A 27434-nucleotide genomic window follows, 5' to 3' on the forward strand; every position below is an offset into this window, starting at 1 on the left:
AAATAGATGACTAATATTAATGTCATCATTATCAGGAAATAGCTCGGCATCTGTGTGATATTTTTTTTGGTGAATTGAAATTCTTTTTACAGGTTTGGTTTTTATAGCACATCTTAGCTAGTTAATGTGTTATGGAGGAAAAGATTTTCATTATTTTGGCATAATGGAGCTAGCTAGCTACATGATTCTAGAGCGGTGTTAAGTGGGATGACTTGGCTAGCTAGAAGTAAAACATGAACTGTAAGGAATTAAGTTACCTTTTGAAATTTTGATTTGTGTTATCAGGAGGAGAGTTAAGATATAAATGATGAAGCAAAGCCAGAAAACTTTCTTTTCTTCCTTTTTCATTATTAACTTTGATGTAATTGAATATTTAAAATGCTTTCTTACCCTTAAATATCTTCATGCTTGGCAATAACAGAAATTGTGTCTAATGGTATCCTTTAAGATATGTGAACTTTTATTTTAGTTTTTATTCAGGTGTTGGGTTAAAAGTAATTTAATGCTCTGAGATTCACCATCTTATGTTTTTGTCATGCAAATAGTGTCTTCTATAGGAATATAAACTGATAACATGATAAAAAGACTCCTGTATTTTGTTAACTACTGATTGATATGTATATAGCTCTTGGTGCTACAAAATATAGGTATTCATATCCATGGCCTTTCTTCCCATTAGATTTTACAAAGTAGATCATTTGCTAGGGAATTTTGTATTGTTCCTGGAGGACCGTAGTGACTAAAATCTTACCAGATTGTTACAGGTAGAAATTGAATGTTCAAACGTAGCTCTTTTCGATGAAATAAGTACTTTGTTATTTTTAAATTTAAAGTTTTTGTTCGTTTCACTAATATGCATTACTTAAATGCCATATTTAAGTAATTACATCCAAGTTAGTTAAATGCCATAATTTTTTAAAGCAGTAGGTTACTTTTGCCTTGAATGTGATTGTAGAATCAGACTTCCTATTCTAGTCTACCTAACAAAGATTAGAGGGAAACGTTCAGATGTTCCAAAGTTTCCTTTTATTTAGGTCAAAATCCAAACTGTGAGTTTTATTTATTCATTTTAGGAACATTTCTTTTTCATTTTCTTACTGAATAAGAACATTGTACTTATTTATTATTAAAAGTTTGCTGAGGATTGGCAGCTTTTTTTTCATTTATTGTCTATGAGATGGACATAGGAAACAAAAACAAGTTTTCAGGTTCCTCTTTAGTCTGGTTTATCTGTTTATCTTCTTTTTGTTTCTGTTTATCTACTCATGCATTTCATCTGATGTTTATCTGACTTGATTATCTTTTAGGTATAAGAGACCTACTTCATCACTGTTACTTGTTAGCTGTTCATATTTTTTCCTTACATAATGGTTTCCACTTTTGATCTTTTGTTGTAGTTACAGATAGTACTACATACTGAACATTAATCCTCCTTAGCTTTTCTCAGTCAAGGTTACTTGCCCTAACCAAAAAATTATTTGAATAATTGTTTCCTCAGTTCACTCAAGGAGATATATATGTGTGTGTGTGTGTGTGTGTGTGTGTGTGTGTGTGTGTGTGTGTGTGTATGTATAATTACTGCCATCATGGTTACATAAGAGAAAAGTTATTTCATTACATACAAAGAATGCCTTAGTTATTTCATCACATTCAAAGAATTACATACAAAGAATGATTCTCAAAGTGTATGCTTGGATCCTCACTCTTATCAGAGGTCCAAAAGGTCAAAATTACTTTCTTGTTGCATTGGGGGATGGGCTCAATGGGCAATAGGTGTTAAGGAGGGCACTTATGATGAATCACTAAATTCTACTCATGCAACCATTATTACATTATATGTTAACTAACTTGGATTTAAATAAAATTTTTAAAAAATTAAAAAAAAATTATTTTCTGAATTTTAAGACCGAATTTGCCTTTTTTGTTCCCATTCTTTAACAAGTGTACAGTGGAGTTTTCCAGAGCCACATGGTGTATAATATTAGAATAGATTGAATACAGAAATGGATATGAGGATTTAGCTATATTCTCTTCAACGCAACATTAAAGATGTTTGCAAAGAGGAGCCTCTGGGTGGCTTAGTTAAGCATACAACTCTTGATCTCACCTCAGGTCATGATCTCATGGTTTGTGGGTTCAAGCCCCTCTGTGCCCCCTCTCTGCCATCAGCACAGAGCCCGCTTGGGATTCTGTCTTTCCTTCTCTCTGCCCCTTACCTGCTTGTGTTCTCTCTGTATCCAAAATAAATAAACTTGAAAAGAAGATATTTGCAGAGATGTACAACAATGCTATTCTTGGTAATTTTTTGTTTTGGAAGGCAGCTGTGCTCACCACTATACCACCAATGCTAATTTTTGGTTTTAGCAAATATATGTTTTATAAAAATACATTACTCGAACATAATTAATTTCATTTGTAATTAATAAATAAATGGGGTGGTCCTCACTTTGCACAGTTCCAGTATGTACTAATTTCAGGTACCTGAAAATTAGTTAATACCAGTCCTACAATAACATAGTTCTAGTTTGACCACCACCATATATTAACTGTAATTGCATAAAATAAAATTTTGTTGCTCGTGCTTTAGTCTACGAATCACTGTCATTAAATGCACATCATGATTAGTGACCAAAGACATCACTTCTTGTAAGTGGGTCTAGCATTGGTCACTATTCATGTGTTATTAGTTCATACACAGAAATCAAAACCTGTAGTTGTGTTGCCTCCTTGTGTTCTGGTGATAAAAACACATGCTTTACAAAAATGGATAATTGAAAGAGTGGCAAAGAAATGGGAAATGCTAATATTGGAAGTGAAATTTGAATTTAACAAGTGGAATTATAGAAGAAATAGTAGATCACAGGAATATTGACATTGCTGCTATTCAAGGGAATTCAGGTATGCAGCCATAGGAACTTAGTGAAGGAGGATGTATTGATTTAAGTGAACAGAGTGGTTGTGCCAAAAAGGAGGTCCCAGCCTAAGTGGCACTGGCAGGCCATTTCACGTTATAGGACCTCTCAGAGATTTTCACAGTTGAAAGTGAAAAGGATAAAATGCTGGAAACTCGGGGTGCCTGGGTGGCTCAACTGGTTAAGCATCTGACTTTAGCTCAGGTCATGATGTCACATTTCATGAGTTTGAGTTCTGAATCAGGTGAGCACAAGCCCTGCTTTGGGTGAGCCCGGCTTCTCTCTCTTGTTCCCCCTTCCCCTCTGCCCCCTGTGGGATTCTCTCTCTCTCTCTACCTTGCTCACATGCACCCTCTCTCTCACTCTCAAAAAAATATATGTATTGGAAACTGATCCAGACCTAGAAAGGAATAATTTGCCAAGGTATAGAAAATATGCTCAGCCCGTATTTTAAGTTATACAATAAGAATGTAAGCACTGTTCAAACTACTCTTGGTAAATTTTTTACAGAGAAGACATTTAAAAATTCCCAATATTTCTGTTTTAAATTATAGTGTACTATTGGGGCCTCTGGGTGACTCAGTCAGTTAGGCATCTTACTTTGGCTCAGGTTATGATCTCGTGAGTTCGAGCCCCACATGGGGCTCCGCACTGACAGTGAGGAGCCAGCTTGGAATTTTCTCTCTCTCCCTCCCTCTCTCTCTCTCTCCCTCCCTCTTTCTCTCTCAGCTCCTCCTGTGCTGTGTTCTCTCTTTCAAAATAAATAACTTAAATTTTAGTTAACTATATAAACGTTTCACTAGTTTTGTAAATAATTTCCTTATACATTACACCTGGCAGCAAAGAGAGTTTTTAGTATAGAGTTTTTAGATGTAATCCATATAAACAAATCTCTTTATATTTCCCTTTATACTTACCTCCTGTGTTTTCTGTCCTGATTGAATAGTATAACCATCGAGCCTAAAGCCTAAGAAATAGTTTGTATTCCTTTATCTCTCTCATAGTTTACATTTCTAATTATTTAACAACTCTCATAATTATCTCAATTGCCTCCTTCCTCACAGATTGTCCTTACTTAGGCATTCATTTGTCACCCTTTATAGGGTATGGCTATAAAGGGATGGCATTAGGGAGTTGCTTGAGATGACAGAACTGTCCTGTATCCTGACTTTGGTGGTTACACGAATGTTGTTATATGTTAATAATAATAAACATTTTCTCTTGTCTTGCCATGATATTGGCATTTAAATTTTTTTTTTTTTTTTTTTTTTTTTTTTTTTTTTTTTTGCTGTTCTTTCAAAATAGGGCTTACAAATAAATGAACAAGTACTGACAACAGTGTTCAAGGCATTGTCCTCTGTGCTGAGGAACATATAAATGTGCAGAAGTTATGTTTCTGCTCTCAAGGAGTTTATATTTTAGTAAATTGATACCACACATAACAGCAGTAGGATAAACTGTAATTGTTCCTTAAGGAAGATATGAACAAAATGCTAGCTTGTGCTGGGAATATGCAGGAGGATACTTTTTCCTTGAAGAGGTGGCATTTGAACTAAGTCTTGGAAAACACATTGATTATTGACAGTCAAAAATAGAGACAAAGGACATTCTGATAAGAGAAATCTAGCGCACTTGGCAGATTTGTAAGTTTCCTATTTACAAAGGTCATAAAAACTTCAGATCTACACTTCATGCATTCTCTTATCCTGTTTTATTCAATATTGTGTTCCAAAACTCTTAAAAGCATTTGGACACATTTCTTAGAAGTAGTATTGTAGCTTTTGAGTTTTTTGGACTTAATTTAGGTCATTTTAAAAATTCTTACTTTAATGACTGTTAACAGTGAGCTATTCGTAAGTCTTACTGTGATCAGTAGATAGTAAATATATAAGTGAAAGCCTGATATTTCTATAAAATTTTCTAAAAAAAAAAGTTAGAATGGGAGAGAGCCAAAGCATAAGAGACTCTTAAAAACTGAGAACAAATTGAGGGCTGATGGGGGATGGGAGGGAGGAAAGGGTGGGTGATGGGTATTGAAGAGGGCATCTTTTGGGATGAGCACTCGGTGTTGTATGGAAACCAATTTGGCAATAAATTTCATATATTAAAAATAAATAAATAAAATTTTCTATTTACAGAGTTAATTTAAATAGGTAGAGTTTTCAATATATGTAATACTTAGAAAGTATTTTTGTAATAGTTCCTCAAAATGCTTTCTTTCCATTTTTCCTAGTTGAGTGCATGAATCAACTCTCTTTTTTTTCCACAGGTTTTCAGTGAAGACCCTGATTGATCGGTCCTGCTTTGAGACAATTGATGATTCTTCTCCTGAATTTAACAATTTTGCAGCTATTTTGGAACAGATTCTCAGTCACCGGCTAAAAGGTAACAGAATTAATGTATTTATATTCCTCGACAGCTTTCTTTTTAATAAACTTGAAATTTTACAGGCCATACAGTCTGGTATGATTTAGATAATAGCCATACTCCATCTTGAAAAACATAAAACTGATTTTAGAAGGCCTAATCTTTTGTCTTGTCCTTTGTCCCTCAAAAAGAAAAGAATTTCTGTTCTCAGATTTATACCTGTTTCCAGGATGCATTAAAAGTGTTGAATGTATTGTCACATACAGGCAGCAGAGTCACTTTCCATAAGTAATTAAAACGAAAGCTTAAATTAAAAGGTAGCCTATCTTCAAAGGCTTCTACATGCTATTTTAACCAATTTACAAAGATGCATCCAGGCATTACATTTGTTTGCTTAATCTTTACTTTGTTAAACTTTGGACTCTGAAAAATTTTTTACCATAAATAGTTAAAAGAGGTATGTAAAAAGATGCTTAACTATGGTTTTATTAAAATAAATCAGTAAATATATTCACATTAGAAAGAAGAGTCTGTGGTTTCTCCAAATTATAAAAAATATTTACATTAAAATACCTATAAAATATAGCGGATAACATCAAAAAATATTATGTAGCATAAGTGAGTAGTAATAAATAATAACTTTATCACATTAATTCCATTATCTTATTTTCCTAAAGGAAACTTGATCATAAGATGTTTTCACTTAAGTTTTTATTATCTTTACTATCTTAATGGTATAGTTTCAAATCAATAATCTGCTTTGGTAATACAACTTAAGAGAATCTCAAATTTAACCTAGTGGTTAATTCTTTTCTGTGCTTTTTGATGCTTTTTGAAGCATCACGTCTTTACTCTTAATTAATTATTTAAATCATTTGAACAGTCCTGTGGGCCTAACAAAGGGTTGAATTTAATTACATGGAAAAACAAAATTGTATTCAGTCAGCCCTTTGTAGTTTAAAATGGGGTCCATAACATCACTAATGCTTTTCTGTTAAAAGTTTGTTATTTTGCATTTAAAAAGTTATTTTTTTATTTTTGCTGTACTGCATTTCCTAAATTTTCTGCCATTAATGTTACGTATTATAAGAAAATAAGTTTTTATAAAAGCAAAAGCTATGAGAATACTTTGAGATATTGTCCAGGTTACTATATTGTGGTAATCATATTTTAGAATTATATGTATAAATTTATAAATAATAATTGAGTAGAAAACACATGCAACGCAGTAGACCTTGATGTGCTTTAAAATTTACAAATGTGTTATCACAAGACCTCAGTTCCCTTGATTCAGTGTACCATTTAGCATATGAATCACTCACAAAGTACATAAACAACTATCAGCAGAAAACAGGCCATGTTGAGATATCCATGCTGAGTGATTGGGCATACTCCTGACCACATAAGTGGACCCCTCCTGCACAACAGTCTGCCATCTTCTGAGTCATGCCTCAGCAAAATATAGATGATAGATCTTGAGAATTAATAGTGAATGTTATTTCTTTTTTTAAATGTTTATTTATTTTGAAAGAGAGAGGGTACATGTGAGTAGGGAAGGGGCAGAAAGGGAGGGAGAGAAAGAGGGAGAAAGAGAAACCTAAGCAGGCCCCACATTGTCAGCACAGAGCCCAATGTGGGGCTCCCTCTCACGAACTGTGAAATCATGACCTGAGCTGAAATCAAGAGTTGGACACTTAACTGACTGAGCCACTCAGGTGCCCCCAGTGAATGTTATTTCACGGAAGCCATTGAACTACCATGTTGAAAATAGAATCTCTAGTTGATTTATGGATAAGGATTCCACTAGTGTGACTAAGAAAGTAAGAATGATGATACAGTGAAATTTGTGTTGTCTTTTTAGGCTAAGTAAAATTAATAATTTAAACTATGCTTTTTAAAAAAGATCCTGTAGATTGACTAATGTGGTCACTATAATTAGTACAGATATGAATCATGAAATGATACTTAACTTTTGAGATGAGCTATTTAAAGTTTTCTTTTTAATGTTTGTTTATTTTTGAGAGAGAGATAGAGTGTGAGTGGGGTTGGGGCTAAGAGAGAGGGAAACAGAATCCAAAGCAGGTTCCAGGCTCTGAGCTGTCAGCACAGAGCTGATGTCGGGCTCTATCCCATGAGCCACAAGATCATGACCTGAGCCAAAGTCAGACACTTAACTGACTGAGCCACCCAGGTGCCCCTGAGATGAGCTATTTTAAAGACTTGGGTGTCTACAGACTTCTGTATATTAGTATTCTGATATATAACAAATTGCTTTTACTTTTGGAGAAGTTATATAATTATTTTTGTGGTACACTGTGTTCACCTAAAATTTAGTATGTAATAACTAATTTTTCCAATGTTTGTCTTTATAGAAGTACAGATTTAAAATGTGTAACTTTGTGGGTTTGTGAGATTCACTTTCCTCCAGGTACTTTTTATTTTTGAAATAAAAGGGCATTTTAAATATTAAAATTTTCAGAGAAAGGTAAAATCCACCCCTAGGCACAAATAGGCTGTACTGACACTTGTAAAGTGGAAAACTGAAACAGTTATTTATTTAATTCATTCTAAAAGTCCCAGTGTTGAAAAGGAAGCTTTTAAAACTACATACATTAATCTTCTTTATAGTTATCTCTCAGTAAAATAATGATCTTATTTTCCTGGAAGATAGCTGAGAACTAGGAATTAATCACAGAATATAGAATTCAAAGAGACATCAGTTCAGGTCTTCACTAATTTTTGAACTTTTATTTACTTTAAAGTCTCCTCCTCTCCACCCCATCCACACCTGCCCTAATAAAAGCAACTGTAGACACTGGCTGTGTAAGTGGAGTGTGTGCTTGAAGCAGATTGAGAAAATTGGGCATTGTACCTGCTCAGCAGTAGTTGTACCCCACCACCCTGTAGCTCTGTAGCATTACTTCAGGTAGCACCATGAATCACAGATTAAAAATTTCTCTAATCTCTGTCCTTCTGAAGCAATCCACTCAACAGTATTCATGACTGGTAGACATACAGACTGTTTGAATACTTCTGATGTCTGAGAACTTAGGATAGTAAAGCAGTTCATCACATTTTGGGGCAGTTTAGATTGTTAGAAAACTCTTATATAAATGAAGCCAACCTATTTGATTGGCTTTGATATATTTTCTGCCACTTTTTTGTTTTTCAGTTTTGAACCTAATATTAAAAGACTGCTATTATATAATTCTTTGTCCTCAGTTCTCCTTTTTTCTAGGTAATGTATCTGTAGTTCCTTCAACCTTCTGGAACCACCACAGTCTTAGTTGTTCTTCTGGTTTGTCACTGGTTTATTGGTATTGCTCTTAAAATCTGATACTCATAGCTGAGTAAAGTGCTTCATATAGGTCAACACTGTATTAGTTCAGAACTTAAGATTATGCTGATATTTTGATTCCCACATCACACTTTTGGTTTTCATTGAAATAGAGACCAAGTCAAATCCCATAGATTTTTAGAAATTGAACTATTGCTTAATTTATGTTTTAGTTAATTCTCTTAGTTGCCTGTGTAGAAGTTTGATAGGGATAAATACTGTATTTTTTCCTTTGTTGTCCACTATATAGATGGATGAAGTGGCAATAAAAAAACTTAAAACTTCTAAAGATGAAGTGGACTATTTTTTCCTATTTCTCTCACTATATCTAAAAGCCTGGACATTATTATATAAAACAAATACATGAAGACCCCAAAAGGTAGGGAGAAGAAGAAAGACTCTCTAGGGACTCTCAGACCTTGGGAATAACACGATTGGTTCTTTGAACTTTCTGACTGCCTTGTATACCAAGATTGGGTAAGCCAGTAGCCTATAGACATCAATATGTACAGAAAGCAAGGTGGAAGACTTTTAGTAACAGCTCTACTTTAGCCAAATGCCACAGAAGAAGTGTGGTACCACCCCCACCCAGGCTAGAAAAGGTTAAGTGGGGGACTTAGAATTCCCTTCTCCTGAGGCTGTAACAGTGTGTCCCCCATCATCATCAGAGTGGTATCAAAGAAGGCCATGCAAAGAACTGGGACTTGAGAACTGGGACTTCTTCCCTCCTGGCTGGTTGTGAGTCTTCTCTTCCTATCTTACCTCCCACCCTCACCATGTTAATGGAGAGCCTGGATTTCCATTCCCAACCCAACAGTAATGAGGGGTCATTTCCCTGCCATCCTGAGGTTGTGTCAGAAGAGACATTTTGGAGATTGATGTCTTTCACCATCGCCCAGCAGTAACAAGAATACTCCCAATGCATTATCATTGGAGACCTTGTAGGAAGCCTGGACTCCCACCTCCACCCAGCAGTAATGAGAACTCCCCTCTCAAATGTCAGTGGAGTTCAACTGGAAAAATTGGACTTCTCCCTCCACTTGGCAGTAATGAAGTGATCTCACCACTTTTTACCTTCCCCTGCCAGAACTGTCATAGAAAGCCAGTGAAATAAGATTCCAACACTCATAACATAATATGAACACGTCCAGGTTTCATATGAAGATCACTTGTCATAACAAGAACCAAGAAAATCTCAAATTGAATGACAGAAGACAACTAGTAGATGTGAACACTGAGATGGCAGAGGTATTAAGTTAGTGACAAAGATCGTAAGTTGATCATGATAAAAATACTTCAGTGAGCAGTTAGAAACATGCTTGAAACAAATGAAAAAGTAGACAGCATCAACAAAGAAATAGAAGATATAAAAACAACTGAATAGAAATTTCGGTACAAAAAGTACAAAACCAAAATGAAAAGCTGAATGGATAGGCTCAACAAGAAGATGCAGGGGACAGAGGAAAAAATCAGTGAACTAGAAGAGAGAACGATAGAAAAGTTTTAATCTAAATAACAAAGACTAAAAATAATCTAAAATTAGAAAGTGGACTTAAAAGATGAACAGAGCCACAGGGACTTGTAGGACTATAATAAAAGATCTAAATCTTTTCATCAAAGGGTCTGAGTGAGAGGAGAAAGGAATGTACTGAAAAGGTGCTGAAAAAATAATGGCTGAAAATTTCCCAAATTTAGCAAGAGACATAGGCATACAGATTTGAGAAACTAAGTGAATCACAGAGTAAATCCAAAGAAATTCATGCCAAGACACATTATAATTAAACTTTTGAGAAATAAAGACAAGGAAAAAATGTTGAAAGTAGCCAGAGAAAAATGACACCCTGTTTGTAAAGGAAAAACTGTTTGAATGATGGCAGATCTCTTATCAGAAACCATGGAAGCACTTCTTTTAAGTGCTAAGAGAAAAATGTCAACACAGACTCCTATAGCAGAATTATTTTTCAGTTTTGAAGGGGAAATCTAGCCATTCTCAAAACAAGGAGAACTAAGCAATTTGTCACCAATAGACTGGCTAAAGAACTGCCTTGAAGCAGAAATGAGATGATAAGGAAGAAAATACAATAATTTCCTATTTTTAATGTTTTCCTTATTTTTTTGATTTTTCTTTTTCTTGTCTTCCTGTGGATTACTTGAGTGTTTTTTTGAATTCCATTTTTATCTGTCTGTATTGTTTTTCAGTGCATCTTTTGGCATAGATTTTTTAGTGGTTGCTCCAGGTATTAGGTTGTATATACAAAATTTAATCACAATCAAAAGTATCATTGTTTTCTGGTCTTAAATTTAAAAACTATGCCTTTATTTCCCTTTACCCCCCCCCCCATTTATAATATAATTGCTTTAAAAAGTTAAAAATAGAACTAACCTTCAATCCAGTAATCACGCTACTGTGTATTTACCTAAAGAATACAAAAACACTAACTTAAAAGGATATATGTACCCCTATGTTTATTGCAGCATTATTTACAATAGCCAAATTATGGAAGCAGCCCAAATGTCCATCAGTAGATGAATGGATAAAAAAGATGTGATACACACACACACACACACACACAGACACACAGACACACACACACACACACACACACTGGACATTATCTAGCCATAAAAAAAGAATTAAAATTTACCATTTGCAACAACATGGATGGAGCTAAAGAGTATGATGCTACAGTAGAGAAAGACAAATACTATATGATTTCACTTGTGGAATTTAACAAAGAAAACAAATGAACAGTGGGGAAAAAAGAGACAAGCCAAGAAATAGACTCTTACTTGTCCATGGAGAACAAATGATGGTTACCAAAGGGGAGGAAAGTAGGGGGATAGGTGAAATAGGTGAAGGGGTTTAAGAGTACACTTATGATGAGCACTAGAGTAATGTACAGAATTGTTGAATCACTATATTGTATACCTGAAACTAACACAACACTGTATGTTAACAATACTGGAATTAAAATTAAAAAAAAAGAAATACATATAAATGCTTTAAATATTTCCCCTACAATAGATTAGAACCACATTAGACAGTGTTAGAACTTTTGTTTCCACCATTAAACTTAATTGAGAAAACCCAAGAGGAGAAGGCCAGCCTATTTCAGGTTGCTGATTTGTCCAGCACAGAGTCTGGGATGTATGGGGCAAGGAAATTTACCTGCTGTGTTATTTCTTGGCGTCTAAGATCTCTAGCCCGGGTTCCTTTTATTCTCTCTCTTCAGAGTCTTTTTGTTTTATATGTAATGTCTAGTGTTATTGGTTATATTTGGCAAGAGGAAAGTGCATCTGCTTTGTCCTGTCTGGTACCAGAATTCTTATTTAATTTTTTAATGTGAAGAATTACATCAGTAGTGTTCCTAATGTTAAATCCATATATTCTTGGGACAAATCCAATTTGAGCCTCATGTATTGTTTTCATATACTTGGCCAGATTTAGAATTTAGTTTGCTAGTATTTTAGGAGTTTTGGTTCTATGTAATTTCTGTTTTATACTTGTTTTGGTTTTTGTTATGAAGATTATATTAGCCTCACTAAATGAATGAAAAGTGTTTTATCTTTTTTATTCCTTGGAAGAATTTTCCATAAGCTTGGAATTGACTGTTAGAAAGAATCTGCCGGTAAAAACTCTGGGTTAGGTGGGGAATGTGCATACTTACAGGTCTCTTTAGGTTGTTGACTTCTCTTCTGTATTCTCTTTTACACTTACCAGTTTCTTCTTTTCTGTACCCTCTTAATTGTTTAATCCCTATTCAGTTTCTGTTTTTCCTTTCAGTGTGCCACATTTAAAATAGATAAATTTAGGGGTGCCTGGGTGGCTCAGTCATTTAAGTGTCTGACTTCGGCTCAGGTCATGATCTTATGGTCCATGGCTTTGAGTACCATGTCAGGCTCTGTGCTGACAGCTTGGAGCCCAGAGCTTGCTTTGGATTCTGTGTCTCCCTCTCTCTGTGACCCTTCCAGGCTCATGCTTTGTCTCTCTCTCTCAAAAAAAAAGCAAAAACAAAAAAAAAAAAAAACAAACTTAAAAAAATAGATAAATTTATCTAAATGGTTTTAAAAAGTTAAAGCTCACTGAAGAGATCTAAAAACTTAAAGCTTTTTTTTTTTATAGTTTCACCCTTTGAATATGATCATAGACTTTATTTTTTGTTCATTTAAATCCAAGTTTGTTAACATTTGGTGTAATAATGATTTCAGGTGTAGAATTTAGTGATTCATCACTTACATTTAACACCCAGTGCTCATCCCAGCAAGTGGCTTCCTTAATGCCTGTCACCTATTAATCTATCCCCGCTCCCAACACCCCCTCCAGCAACCCTCAGTTTGCTCTCTGTATTTTTTTTTTTAATATATGAAATTTATTGTCAAATTGGTTTCCATACAACACCCAGTGCTCATCCCAAAAGGTGCCCTCCTCAATACCCACCACCCACCCTCCCCTCCCTCCCACCCCCATCAACCCTCAGTTTGTTCTCAGTTTTTAACAGTCTCTTATGCTTTGGCTCTCTCCCACTCTAACCTCTTTTTTTTTTTTTTTTTCTTTTTTCCTCCCCCTCCCCCATGGGTTCCTGTCAAGTTTCTCAGGATCCACATAAGAGTGAAACCATATGGTATCTGTCTTTCTCTGTATGGCTTATTTCACTTAGCATCACACTCTCCAGTTCCATCCACGATGCTACAAAAGGCCATATTTCATTTTTTCTCATTGCCACGTAGTATTCCATTGTGTATATAAACCACAATTTCTTTATCCATTCATCAGTTGATGGACATTTAGGCTCTTTCCATAATTTGGCTATTGTTGAGAGTGCTGCTATGAACATTGGGGTACAAGTGCCCCTATGCATCAGTACTCCTGTATCCCTTGGATAAATTCCTAGCAGTGCTATTGCTGGATCATAGGGTAGGTCTATTTTTAATTTTCTGAGGAACCTCCACACTGCTTTCCAGAGCGGCTGCACCAATTTGCATTCCCACCAACAGTGCAAGAGGGTTCCCGTTTCTCCACATCCTCTCCAGCATCTGTAGTCTCCTGATTTGTTCATTTTGGCCACTCTGACTGGCGTGAGGTGATACCTGAGTGTGGTTTTGATTTGTATTTCCCTGATAAGGAGCGACGCTGAACATCTTTTCATGTGCCTGTTGGCCATCCGGATGTCTTCTTTAGAGAAGTGTCTATTCATGTTTTCTGCCCATTTCTTCACTGGGTTATTTGTTTTTCGGGTGTGGAGTTTGGTGAGCTCTTTATAGATTCTGGATACTAGCCCTTTGTCCGATATGTCATTTGCAAATATCTTTTCCCATTCCGTTGGTTGCCTTTTAGTTTTGTTGGTTCTTTCCTTTGCTGTGCAGAAGCTTTTTATCTTCATAAGGTCCCAGTAGTTCATTTTTGCTTTTAATTCCCTTGCCTTTGGGGATGTGTCAAGTAAGAGATTGCTACGGCTGAGGTCAGAGAGGTCTTTTCCTGCTTTCTCCTCTAGGGTTTTGATGGTTTCCTGTCTCACATTCAGGTCCTTTATCCATTTGGAGTTTATTTTTGTGAATGGTGTGAGAAAATGGTCTAGTTTCAATCTTCTGCATGTTGCTGGCCAGTTCTCCCAGCACCATTTGTTAAAGAGACTGTCTTTTTTCCATTGGATGTTCTTCCCTGCTTTGTCAAAGATGAGTTGGCCATACGTTTGTGGGTCTCGTTCTGGGGTTTCTATTCTATTCCATTGGTCTACGTGTCTGTTTTCGTGCCAATACCATGCTGTCTTGATGATGACAGCTTTGTAGTAGAGGCTAAAGTCTGGGATTGTGATGCCTCCTGCTTTGGTCTTCTTCTTCAAAATTACTTTGGCTATTCGGGGCCTTTTGTGATTCCATATGAATTTAGGATTGCTTGTTCTAGTTTCGAGAAGAATGCTGGTGCAATTTTGATTGGGATTGCATTGAATGTGTAGATCGCTTTGGGTAGTATTGACATTTTGACAATATTTATTTTTCCAATCCATGAGCAGGGAATGTCTTTCCATTTCTTTAAATCTTCTTCAATTTCCTTCATAAGCTTTCTATAGTTTTCAGCATACAGATCCTTTACATCTTTGGTTAGATTTATTCCTAGGTATTTTATGCTTCTTGGTGCAATTGTGAATGGGATCAGTTTCTTTATTTGTCTTTCTGTTGCTTCATTGTTAGTGTATAAGAATGCAACTGATTTCTGTACATTGATTTTGTATCCTGCAACTTTGCTGAATTCATGTATCAATTCTAGCAGACTTTTGGTGGAGTCTATCGGATTTTCCATGTATAATATCATGTCATCTGCAAAGAGCGAAAGCTTGACTTCATCTTTGCCAATTTTGATGCCTTTGATTTCCTTTTGTTGTCTGATTGCTGATGCTAGAACTTCCAGCACTATGTTAAACAACAGCGGTGAGAGTGGGCATCCCTGTCGTGTTCCTGATCTCAGGGAAAAAGCTCTCAGTTTTTCCCTGTTGAGGATGATGTTAGCTGTGGGCTTTTCATAAATGGCTTTTATGATCTTTAAGTATGTTCCTTCTATCCCGTAAAAACTTAAAGCTTAAAGCACATATTCGTCTTTATAGCTTTTTTTAAAAGCTGAAATTCTGTTTTTTTTTTAAACTTAGACCCTACCTATACTTACGTATGAGCCATCCACCCCCTTTTCTGAAGGATATGACATGTTTCATTCAGATTGCTGTTAAGAAACAAAAATTTCACTGTTGTTACTTTCCATGCAGTTGTCAGCTAGTTGGTCCCCTTTTCATCCCTAATATTATTAATTCTTTTTCTTTTTTTCATAAGCAGTATTGCCAGAGATTTGTTAATTTTATTAGTCTTCAAGTAATTAACTTATGGCTTTTTTGTTCATTTATGTATGCTAATGACATCATTATTTCCTCTATTAAATTTTCTTTGAGTCTATTTGTTATGTTGGGTTCCTAGCAGATTAATTTTCAAACTTGTCTCCAAGTACTGCTTTGGTTACATGTACAAGTTGGGATATATAATATTTTTATTAATACTCATTTTTAGGTAACTTCTAATTTTCATTCTTTATTTTGGCTTATGTGTTGTTTAAAAGTTAATTCTTAGGGTTACTGAAAAGAAGAATTTTTCCTTTTTATTTTTACTTCTGTGTTAATTAAATTGTGGTCAAAGAATTTGATCTGTAGGGCAGATGTTTTGAAATTTGTAAGATTTGCTTAAAGGCCTAGCTTATGGTTGGCTTTAATAAATGTTTCATCTTGAGAATAATGTTTATTCTATAATTGATTATGTTTCTCAAATGTTACATTTTTTATATCTATTAATAGCTTAAAATTTGAAACTTATTATTTTGATGGATTTACCAAGTTACTCTTACAGATATGTCTAATTTTGTTTTTTAGATTTTGAGTCTATTTTGGTGTATTCAGTTTTAAGGTTTTTATAGATTTCCTCATTTTCTGTTTACTTATTTTTGGATTCTTAAGGATTTCGATGATTTGTTTCATGTAACTGTATTTTAAAGTGTGTTATATATTATCCAGCATTTTCAGTTTTCCTACTGTTTTGTGTTGGGTATCAGGAAGGTGTTCCTAAAATTCCATGTTTACCACTCCATAGACAAATTATTGCTATATCTAAAGAGAGCTCTGAAACTTCCTCTTCTTTTCTTCTTTGAAAGTTATCCTTGCCTTTTGTTGTGAATAGTTTGAGTGAATAAACTTAATGGGCAAAGTATGTAACATTGAGATAAAACAACTATGGCTGTAATTTTAAGTATTTATTAGTTTATTTTAGATAGTCTCTACTGTCATGTGGTTAAAAATATTTTCCATTAAAAAGTATCCAGATATATGGATATATATTTGCATAGTATATGTTATATGCACTGTAATATGTAGTCATCATATACGTTAATGTTTATGCAATACCGTATATAATGAATTATATATATTTTAAAGTTAAGACACCCCCTTTTCCCATGTTTCTATCTTTATATAAATTTAACCTATTTCTATCCTCTAGCCTGGGGTTTTAATTACTTTTTTGTTCCTTTGGATACAAGGTTCTTTTCTACTTGAGCATGAAGTATACTCCTGGTTATTATCCACTGGAGCTTTTATTTGAATAGTAATTTTGTTTTCCAGTCTGCTGCATTCTTCTGTTTCCTTTTTATTCCTTTCTTTCTAGCTGGTTCTTAATAAGCTTTTCTTTCAGATGGTTTTTCTCTTTCCTCTGCTGTTATTATTGCATTCTGAACTCTTCATTTTTCTTAACCCTGGCAAATTTCCTAAGAAAACTTCCCTTATTTTTCTACTGTATCCTTTTTTTCAGGCAGCATGGGTTCTATTTATCATGTCTTTTACTACACTGTACACTTTGCCACATTATAGCCTTCCAATATTATAATTAAAAAACCTAACTGAACCTAAAATGTTATTCAAGATGGAGTAAATCCACTACTCTCCTAACTGTTTTAGTCTGCTCAGGCTGCTATAACATAATGCCACAGACTGGATAGCTTAAACAACAGAAATTTGTCTTTTACATTTCTGGATGCTAGGAAGACCAAAACCAAGGTACTGGCTAATTGTGATTATGGAAAGAACTTTTTTCCTGGCATGAAGCTGGTCACCTTCTTGCCGTGTCCTCACATGGCAGAGAGAAAGAGTGCTTTCTGAGATCGTTGCTCTCAAGGACACTAATTTTATCAGATTAGGACCCCACCCTTCTGACTTCATTTAACCTTAATTACCTATGTAGTCACAGTGGGAGTTAGGACTTCAACATATGACTTTGGGGGGATGTGACTCAGACCTTATCTTTCTCCTCCTGATTGAATCTAAAAACTAGGCAGAATACAGAAAACAACTAGTTGTATACTATGAAAAATAAACAGTAGCATCCAGACTGGGAAGAGATACCAAAATTTGAAGAGGAACTATTACAGGAGTTAGTATCCTGTGTATTTTTTCCTCTTACTATATCCTCAGCTTTAACCTGTGGGGGCCTCAGTTCTTAATTGCACTTGTGGATGCAGACAGCAAAAACTCTCAACAGTAACCTCTTTCTGGTAAGAGGATAAGGAAAGATAGCCTTTGTGAGTCAGGGAGTGTTGGAGTCTTCCCATTTTTTTCTCTTTTTCCTTGCTTCCTTTCCCCCAAATGTAGCTTAAAGTTGCCCATATCTTTTTTACAGTGTGGGAAGTTAAAAAATTTCTGATAAAATGGAAGAGTAATTAATAAAAAAGAGACCTGGGAACCAAAGATTGTATCAGGGAAGAGAGAGCTGGAAAGAATAATGCTCTGATTCTACATGCTAATAATGAGCATGAGTCCTGGCTTCATACCCAAGATTCTGAGGACTGAGCTAGGACACTAAGTCCTAGAGTAGCATATATATGGGTAAGATGCAAAGAACCATAGCAAAGGCTTTGCAAACTGAACTTATGTTGGAACTTCTGCACATATAAGACAAGAAAGAACTTGGCTATCTGGATTTAACCAGGTTGATTGCCTACCAAAACAGAGCAAAACAAAAATCAACATACTTCCGAGGATTTTAACAGAATACAGAATTTAAAGATAAGCACCTACTATAAAACCCAAAAATTGCTTCACATAAGAAGAATCAGGAAAATATGGCCAGTTCTAAAAAGAAAAGACAAAGATGCTAATACTGAGGTTAATTATCAAAGATACTATAGCAGCCATTAGAACCATGCTCTGGGATGTAAATACCTTTTTTTCTTTTCTTTTTCAAATTTTTACTTAAATTCTATTAGTTAACATGGTATTGGTTTCCGGAAGTAGAATTCAGTGATTCACCACTTACAACACCCAGTGCTCATCATAATAAGTACCTTTCTTTTTTTAAAAAAAGTTTATTTATTTTGAGAGAGAGAGAGAGCCTGGGAGGGGCAGAGAGAGAAGAGAGAATACCAAGCAGGATCTACACTGTGAGTGCAGAGCCCAACGTGGGGCTCCATCTCACAAACTGTGAGATCATGAACTGAACCAAAATCAAGAGTCAGACATTTAACCAACTGAGCCATCTAGGTGCCCCCCCCCCAACAAGACCCATCACCCATCTAGTTCATCCCCCCCACCTCCCTCCATCAACCCTCAGTTGGTTACCTATCTTTAAGAGGTTCTGATGGTTTTTTTCCATCTCTCTCCTTATCCCCCCCCCCATATGTTCATCTGTTTTGTTTCTTACATTCCACATAGGAATGAAATCATATGGTATTCATCTTTCTGTGACTGACTTATTTTGATTAGCATAATATTTTATTAGCATAATAAAAGCCTCGTTTTTCCGTCCACATCGTTGAAAATGGCAAGATATCATTCTTTTTGATGGCTGAGTGATACTCTGTTGTGTGTGTGTGTGTGTGTGTATGTGTGTGTGTGTTTATATATAGTGTGTGTGTATGTGTGTGTGTATGTATATGTGTATATATATATATATATATATTTAACGATTATTTCTTGGGTATTGAGTTTATTTTTATTTTTATTTTTTTACATTTATTCCTTTTTTGAGAGACAGAGAGAGACAATGTGATTGGAGGAAGGACAGAGAGAGGGGGAGACACAGAATGTGAAGCAGGCTCCAGGCTCTGAGCTGTCAGCACAGAGCCCAACATGGGGCTTGAACTCATGAGCCGTGAGATCATGACCTGAGCCGAAGTCGGTCGCTTAACTGACTGAGCCACCCGGGCATTCGGGTATTGAGTTTAGTAAGTTCTGTTCCTTTGATCTATGTGTCCATTTCTGTGTCAGTACCATATTGTCTTGATGACTATAACTTTATAATATAGCTTAAAATTTGTAATTGTTATGCCTCCAGTTTTTTTTTCAGGTTTGCTTTGGCTATTTAGGGTCTATTGTAGTTCCATACAAATTTTAGGATTGTTTTTTTCTAGCTCTGTTAAAAAGGCTGGGTGGTATTTTGTTCAGGATTGCATTAAATGTGTAGATTGCTTTGGGCAGTATAGACATTTTAACAATGTTTGTTCTTCCAATCCAGGAGTAGGGAATGCTTTTCAATTTCTTTGCGTCTTCTTCAGGTTCTTTCGTAAGTGTTCCTATAGTTTTCAGAATACAGATCTTCTACCTCTTTGTTTAGGTTTATTCCTAGATATATTATTGTTTTTGGTGAGGTTGCAAATGGGATTGATTTTTTCATTTATTTTTCTGCTGCTTTGTTTTTGGTGTATAGAAATGCAACAGATTTCTGTACATTGATTTTATATCCTGTGACTTTGCTGAATTCATGTATTAGTTCTAGCAATTTTTTGGTTGAATCTTTTGGGTTTTGTATATGGAGTATTATATTATCTACAAACAGGGAAAGTTTGACTTCTTCCTTGCCAATTTGGATGCCTTTTATTTCTTTTTGTTGTCTGATTGCTGAGGCTAATACTTCCACTACTATGTTAAATAGTAATGGTTAGAGTGGCATCCTTGTCTTGTTCCTGACTGTAGGGGAAAAGCTCTCAGTTTTTCCCATTGAGGATGATACTAGCTGTGGTTCTTTCTCATAGGGTTTTTATTAATGTGGTGTATCACATTGATTGCTTTGCAAATATTGAACCATACCTGTAGCCAAGGAATAAATCTCGATTGTGGTGAATAATTCTTTAAGTGTATTGTTGGATTTTATTTGCTAGTATCTTAGGAATTTCTTGTATCCATGTTCATCAGAGATGTTCATCATGAAATATTCCTTTTTAATGGGGTCTTTGTCTGGTTTTGGAATCAGGGTGATGCTGGCCTTGTAGAGTGAATTTGGAAGTTTTCCTTCCATTTCTATTGTTTGGAACAGTTTCAGAAGGAAAGATACTAACTCTTTTATATATCTGGTAGAATTCCCACTGGGAAGCCATCTGGCCCTGGATGTTTATTTGTTGGGAGATTTAAAAAAATTTTTTTTTAATATTTATTTTTGAGAGAAAGAGCATGAGTGGGGAGGGGCAGAGAGAGATAGAGACAGAATCCAAAGCAGGTTCCAGGCTCTGAGGTGTCAGCACAGAGCCTGATGTGGGGCTAGAACCCACAAATCATGGGATCATGTTCTGAGCCAAGTCAGACATTGAACCAACTGAGCCACCCAGGTACCCCTGGGAGATTTTTGTTTACTGTTTCAATTTCTTTGGTGATTATGGATCTGTTCAAATTTTCTATTCCTATTTCAGTTTTGGTAATTTGCATGTTTCTAAGAATTTATCCATTTTTTCTAGATTGCTCAGTTTGTTGACATATAATTTTTCATAACGTTCTCTTAAAATTGTATTTCTGGGGTGTTAGTTGTGATATCTCCCCTTTCATTTGTGAGTTTATTTGGGTCCTTTCTCTTTTCTTTTTGATAAGTCTGGCTAGAGGTTTATCAATTTTATTAATGGTTTTGAAAGACCAGCTCTTAGTTTTGTTGATCTCTGCTACTAGTTTGTTTCTTTCTATATCATTTATCTTTGCTCTAGTCTTTATTTCCCTTCTTCCACTGACTTTTTGTTGTTGTTGTTGTTGTTGTTGTTGTTGTTATTTTTCCACTGTTCCTTTCCTAGCTTTTTTATATGTAGTTAGGTTGTGTATTTGAGACCTTCCTTGCCTCTTGAGGTAGATCTGTTTTGCAATATACTTCCCACTTAAGGCTGCCTTTGGACTATCGAGGTTTGGATATCCCAAGGTTTTAGACTATCATGTTTTTATTTTCATTTGCTTCCATGTACTTTTTAAATTCTTTAATTTCTTGTTAACTCATTCATTCTTTAGTGAGATGTTCTTTAACTTGCATGTATTTGTGGTGTTTGCAAATTTTTTCTTGTGGTTGACTTCAAGTTTTATAGCACTGTGTTCTGAAAATATGCATAGTATGATCTCATTGTGTTTGTACCTGAGGGCTGGTACGTGACCCAGTATGTAATCTATTCTGGAGAATATCACATATATACTTGTAAAAATGTGTATTCTGCTACTTTAGAGTGGAATGTTATGAATATATTTGTTAAGTCCATCTGGTCCAGTGTGTCATTCAAGACCATTGTTTCCTTGTTGATTTTCTCCTTAGATGATCTGTCCATTAGTGTGAGTGGGGGTGTTAAAGTCTCCTACTATTATCGTGTTATTATCAATGAGTTTCTTTGTGTTTGTTAGTAGTTGATTTATATATTTGGGTGTTTCAAGTTGGCATAAATATTTATAATTGTTAGATCTTCTTGATGGATACATTCCTTAATTATGATATAATGCCCTTCTTCATCTCTTGTTACAGTCTTTGGTTTAAAATCTAATTTGTCTGATATAACTACTCTGGCTTTTTTTTTTTTTTTTGCATCCGTTATAGATGGTTCTCCATCCCTTCACTTTCAATCTGCTGATGTCTTTAGGTCTAAAATGAGTCTTCTGTAGGGGCGCCTCAGTGGCTCAGTCGGTTAAGCGTCCGACTTCGGCTCAGGTCATGATCTCATGGTTTGTGGGTTCGAGCCCCGCATCAGGCTCTGTGCTGACAGCTCAGAGCCTGGAGCCTGTTTTGGATTCTGTGTCTCCCTCTCTCTCTGCCCCTCCCCCACTCGCACTCTGTGTCTCTCTGTCTCAAAAATAAATAAACATTAAAAAAATTTTTTTCTAAATGAGTCTTCTGTAAGCAGCATATAGATGGATCTTTTTTTTTTATTATTCATTCTGATAGCATCTGTCTTTTTATTGGAGCATTTAGTCTAGTTACATTCGGGCTGATTATTGAAAGATAAGACCTTAGTGCCATTGTGTTATCTGTTAAGTTTGTGTTTCTGGTGATGTTCTCTGTTCCTTTATAGTTTTTGTTATTTTTTGTCCCCTTCCCCCCCCACCTCAAAGAATCCCCCTTTGTATTTCTTGCACGGCTGGTTTAGTGGTCATGAACTCCTTTAGTTTTTGTTGGTCTGGGAAACTCTTTATCTCTCCTTCTATTCTGAATGACAGCCTAGCTGGATAAAGAATTCTTGGCTGCCTATTTTTCTGATTCAGCACTTCAGATATATTCTTTAATTCCTTTCTGGCAGGCCAAGTTTCTGTGGACAGATCTGCTGTGGATCTGATCTGTCTTCCCTAGTTTAAGGACTTTTTATTCCCTTGCTGCTTTCAAGGGAATTCTTTCCTTGTCTGAGTATTTTGTGAATTTGACCATGATATGGCTTGGCAGTGGACGGCTTTTGTTAAATTTAATGGGAGTTTTTGTGCTTCTTGGGTTTTGATGTCTGCATTCTTCCCCAGACTAGGGAAGTTTTCAGCTATAATTTGCTCACATAAAACTTCTGCCAACTTTTCCCTCTTCATCTTCTGGAACTCCTATGATATGAATGTTACTACATTTTAATAAGTTGCTGAGTTCCCTACATCTACCTTCATGATCCATCACCTTTGTTTCCCTCTTCTTTTCAGCTTCATTATTTTCCATAATTTTATCTGCTGTATCACTAATTCATTCCTCCACTTCATCCATCCTTGCTGTTACGGCATCTATTGAGGTTACATCTTGGTTATAGCATTTTAATTTTGGCCTGACTAGATTTTAGCTCTTTTATTTCTGCAGTAAGGGATTCTCTAGAATCTTCTATGGTTTTTTCAAGCCCAGCTAGACTTTTTATAAGTTCTAGTTCAGACATCTTATATTGCATTGATTAAATCCCTGGCTGTGAGTTCTACTTCCCGCTCCTTCTTTTGGGGTGAATTTCTCTGTGTTGTCATTTTGAAGGGAAAAAGTAATAATAAAATTAAAATTAAAAAAAAATTAAAATAATAAAGGAAGCTAGATCATAGGTGTGTTTTGGTCTGATTGTTAAGAGAAACTTGATAGAAAACAAAAAAGGACAAAAAAGATAAAAAGTAAAAAATTAAATAAAATTAAAAATTTGCTCTTTCTGTATCCAAGAAAAAACGAAAACAAAAACAAAAAAACACACAAACCACAAAAAAAACTAAGGAAGCTAGATCCTGTTTCCCCTAATGCTGAAGCTTTGCAGCACTCTATGATCACTAGACTTAGGGCATGGAAGGGGTTTATGCTGGTTTTCTGGGTGTAGGGTGGGGGGCTGCTGTTTTGATTCTCAGGCCGACTTGCCCTAATAGAGAGGCACAGGGGTGGAACTTGGTGTAATGGCTCTGTTTTCCACTTGGTGGCACTATTTAACTTACTGAGGTTGATCTGTGCTGGTGAGCTAGAGGTGAAAATGGCTTCACCCTGCTCTCTAGTCTCTGGAGCAGGAAGTTCACACCCTCACAAATGTGCAATCAGTAATCCCTCCTGTGTCCCCAGATTTTGTCAGATCCCTGACTTGCCAGGCCATGCCACCCTTGTGGGTTTTATCTCAGGCCGGGCTGTGTTTCAAAACCCCATACTTTAGAGACCCTTGTGGCTGGGACCTGTGCTGATCCTTTGGGGGAGCATCTTGCTGCACTCTGGTCAATACATCCTTGTCCTAGAAACCAGCTGGATGACTGTGCAGCCACAGCAGTTTGGAGTTTATGGTAAATCGCAACACACAGCTGTTGCCAGGGTTTGCTGCCCTTACCTCGTGTCTTTGTTCTTGTATTGTTGAACTGGGCAGACCTATGGCTCCTGCCTGGTCTTTGGCTTGTGGAGAGGCCTTGTCACCTCTACCAAATGCAGGGGAACTGCTTCTCCCCTGGTGACCCAGGAGGTCCTCATACCTTGCTGCCTACTCCTGGGGCTCTGCCGTGCTTCCTCGTCAAAGCATTGCTAGGCGCTAACCTCTGAGATTTCAGACTCTGTACTCTGCTATTTATAAAAACTGGTGGTATTGAAATTTTCTGCTTTTACCTCTGAATCATTTTGGGGAATAGTTTTCTTGAGCACTCCTCTGTGCTATTTCGCTCTTTTTTTTCTTCACTCTTATGAAGATCAGAGATACCTCCCCACTGCAGCTACTCTGACTCTTTTCTCCCAAATCAACTCTCTGCATTTCCTACCTTCCCCAGGTCTTTTTTTTTTTTCTGTTTGTAGATGTGCAACTTTGTTCTCTAAGACTTCTGATCGATTTCTTGGGTGTTCAGAATGATTTGATATTTATCTAGCTGTGTGGGGTAGGAGGCAAGCTTAGGGTCGCCATACTCCTCTCCCATCTTACTTGGCTTCCCCATGTAAACGTTATTGAAATGAGTAGAAAAATAGAAGTTCTGAATTGAGAAATACAAAACTCCAAAATGAACAAATGTAGTACAATATCTGAACAAAAAAGTACAATATCTGAAATAAAACATTGAATATGTGGGTCTTTATAGCAAAATGGAGATAATAGAGATGTTTATGAATTTGAAATTAGATCAGTAGAAGTTACCCATCCTGAAGAACAGAGCTTCTGAAACCTGTTGGACAGTAGCAAAAGAGAGCAGAAAGCAGTGGATCAATATCTTTTAAAGTTTTAAAAGAAAAAAACTGAAAACTCAGAATTCTATCTCTGGTGGAAACATAGGTTAGGAATGAAGGCAAAGCAAATACTCCAATGAAGGAAAACTAGAATTGTTACTAGTACCCCTGATCTGAAAGAAATGCTAATGAAAGCTCTTCCCTTCATAAAGGGAGATGATACCAGAGGGAAACTTGGAATTCATGAATGAAGAAAGAACAATAGAAATGGTGAATATCTGAGTTACATAGCAGATATTTTTTCTTCTGAATATTTTAAAAATATGACTATTGTAAGTGAAAATTACTAACATTTATCTTTTCATGTATAAGGGACGCTTAAAACAAGTAATGGAAAGTAAAGGGACCAATGTGGTCATCTATTTTACTTCAAACAGTAAATTAAAAACCTCTAGACTGTTATAGATGAGATATTATATTGTAAGCGCTAAAGCAACAACTGTAAAAATACCAAGAGACTTACCCCAAGAGCCAGTAAATAGATTAAAATAGATTAAAACTGAGATTAGGGCGCCTGGGTGGCGCAGTCGGTTGAGCGTCCGACTTCAGCCAGGTCACGATCTCGCGGTCCGTGAGTTCGAGCCCCGCATCGGGCTCTGGGCTGACGGCTCAGAGCCTGGAGCCTGTTTCCGATTCTGTGTCTCCCTCTCTCTGCCCCTCCCCCGTTCATGCTCTGTCTCTCTCTGTCCCAAAAATAAATAAACGTTAAAAAAAAAAAAAAAAATTAAAAAAAAAAAACAAACTGAGATTAAAAATACTCAAATGAGCTGAAAGAAAGCCAGAAAAAATTAAGGTGTAAACAGAAAATAAAATGGTTAACCTAAATCCAACCATATTACTAAATGCATTAAACATACATTATATAAAATATAAATTGCTTTATTTTAAAAAAAAATTTTTTTTAATGTTTATTTATTTTTGAGACAGAGAGACACAGAGCATGAACAGGGGAGGGGCAGAGAGAGAGGGAGACACAGAATCTGAAACGGGCTCCAGGCTCTGAGCCATCAGCACAGAGCCCGACGCGGGGCTCGAACTCGCGGACCGTGAGATCGTGACCTGAGCCGAAGTCGGCCGCTTAACTGACTGAGCCACCCAGGCGCCCCTAAATTGCTTTAAATATAAATGATGCACCAATTAAAAGAGACAGAGTTAAAAAAAAAAAAACAGACTCATAGGGCACCTGGGTGGCTCAGTCAGTTAAGCGTTTGACTTTGGCTCAGGTCATGATCTTGCAGTTTGTGAGTTTGAGCCCCATGTTGGACTCTGTGCTGACAGCTCGGAGCCTGGAGCCTGCTTCAGAATCTGTGTCTCCCTCTCTCTTTGCCCCTCCTCTGTTCACACTCTGTCTCTCTTTATCTCAGAAATAAACATATAAAAAAAAAGACTCAATATATAAAGAAACCTACTTTAAATATAGTGACACAGATAGGTTAAAAGTAAAAGAAAAGAAAAAGATATTGCGTGCAGAAACTAATTGAAAGAAAGTTGGAGTTGACTATATTAACATAAGGAAAAATAGATTTCAGAATAAGGAAAATTGGTGGGATTGAAGGTGGACATTTACATAGTAAAAAGAGAGTCAATTTGCCAAGAAGATAAATCCTAAACAACAGAGCTTCAAAAAGCAAAAGCTGTTAGAACTGACTAGAGAACTAGAAAATAGAATAATCCACAATTATACATTGCAACTTCAGTAATCCTTTTCTAATATAGATCAAGTAGACCTAAAATCAGTAAGGACAAAAAAAACCTGAACAGTATTATCAACCAACTGACTTAACTGACATTTATAAAACAGCTCATCCAACAACTGCAGAATATGTGTGTTTTTCAAGGGCAAATAGAGTATTCAGAAAGATCTGATTCTGAGCCATTACACAAACCTTTAAAATTTTTTAAAGAATTGAAATCATAGAAAGTATATTCTCTGATTATAAATAATCTAGAAATTAAAAACAGGAGGATCTGAAAAATCACCAAAATTTGAAAATTTAAAAAAAAAAAACACTTGTAAATAACTCATGGGTCAAAGAGGAAGTCTCAAGGAAAATTACAAAGTATTTTAAATTGAATGGAAAATGAAAATGCATCATAGAAGAAAACATATCACAAGAAAAAAATTAAAGGCTAGTATCCCTCATGAACACAGATGCACAAATCCTTAACAAAATATTAGCAAACTGAATTCAATAGCACATTAAAAGTATTCTACACCATGATCACGTAGGATTTATTCCAGGGATACAAAGCTGATACAACATCAGCTTTGTGGAAGTGAATCAGTATGATACACTGCATTAACAACATGAAGAATAAAAATCATGATTACCTCACAGAAGCATTTGAGAAAATTCAACATCCATTTATGATAAAAATTCTCAATA

At 35.8% G+C, this 27434-nt stretch overlaps 2 protein-coding genes across 7 annotated transcripts in view; one reads left to right on the forward strand and one right to left on the reverse strand.

Moving 5' to 3' along the window:
• ABCB1 (ATP binding cassette subfamily B member 1) overlaps nt 1–27434 on the reverse strand; it is a 242136-nt gene that overhangs the window by 182415 nt on the left and 32287 nt on the right. The gene's annotated exons all lie outside the window — the stretch shown is intronic.
• RUNDC3B (RUN domain containing 3B) overlaps nt 1–27434 on the forward strand; it is a 148529-nt gene that overhangs the window by 14176 nt on the left and 106919 nt on the right. For 4 of the 5 annotated variants that reach the window (XM_045494700.1, XM_045494702.1, XM_045494701.1 and 1 more), the window contains exon 2: nt 5182–5297. In XM_045494700.1, the coding sequence (XP_045350656.1) occupies nt 5182–5297 (116 nt within the window). Of the gene's footprint in view, nt 1–5181; nt 5298–27434 lie in introns of those variants that run through there. The other variant, XM_045494705.1, reaches the window with a different exon arrangement.

This window comes from Leopardus geoffroyi, chromosome A2 (assembly GCF_018350155.1).
Source record: "Leopardus geoffroyi isolate Oge1 chromosome A2, O.geoffroyi_Oge1_pat1.0, whole genome shotgun sequence".
In the NCBI taxonomy this organism is placed as follows: domain Eukaryota; kingdom Metazoa; phylum Chordata; class Mammalia; order Carnivora; family Felidae; genus Leopardus; species Leopardus geoffroyi.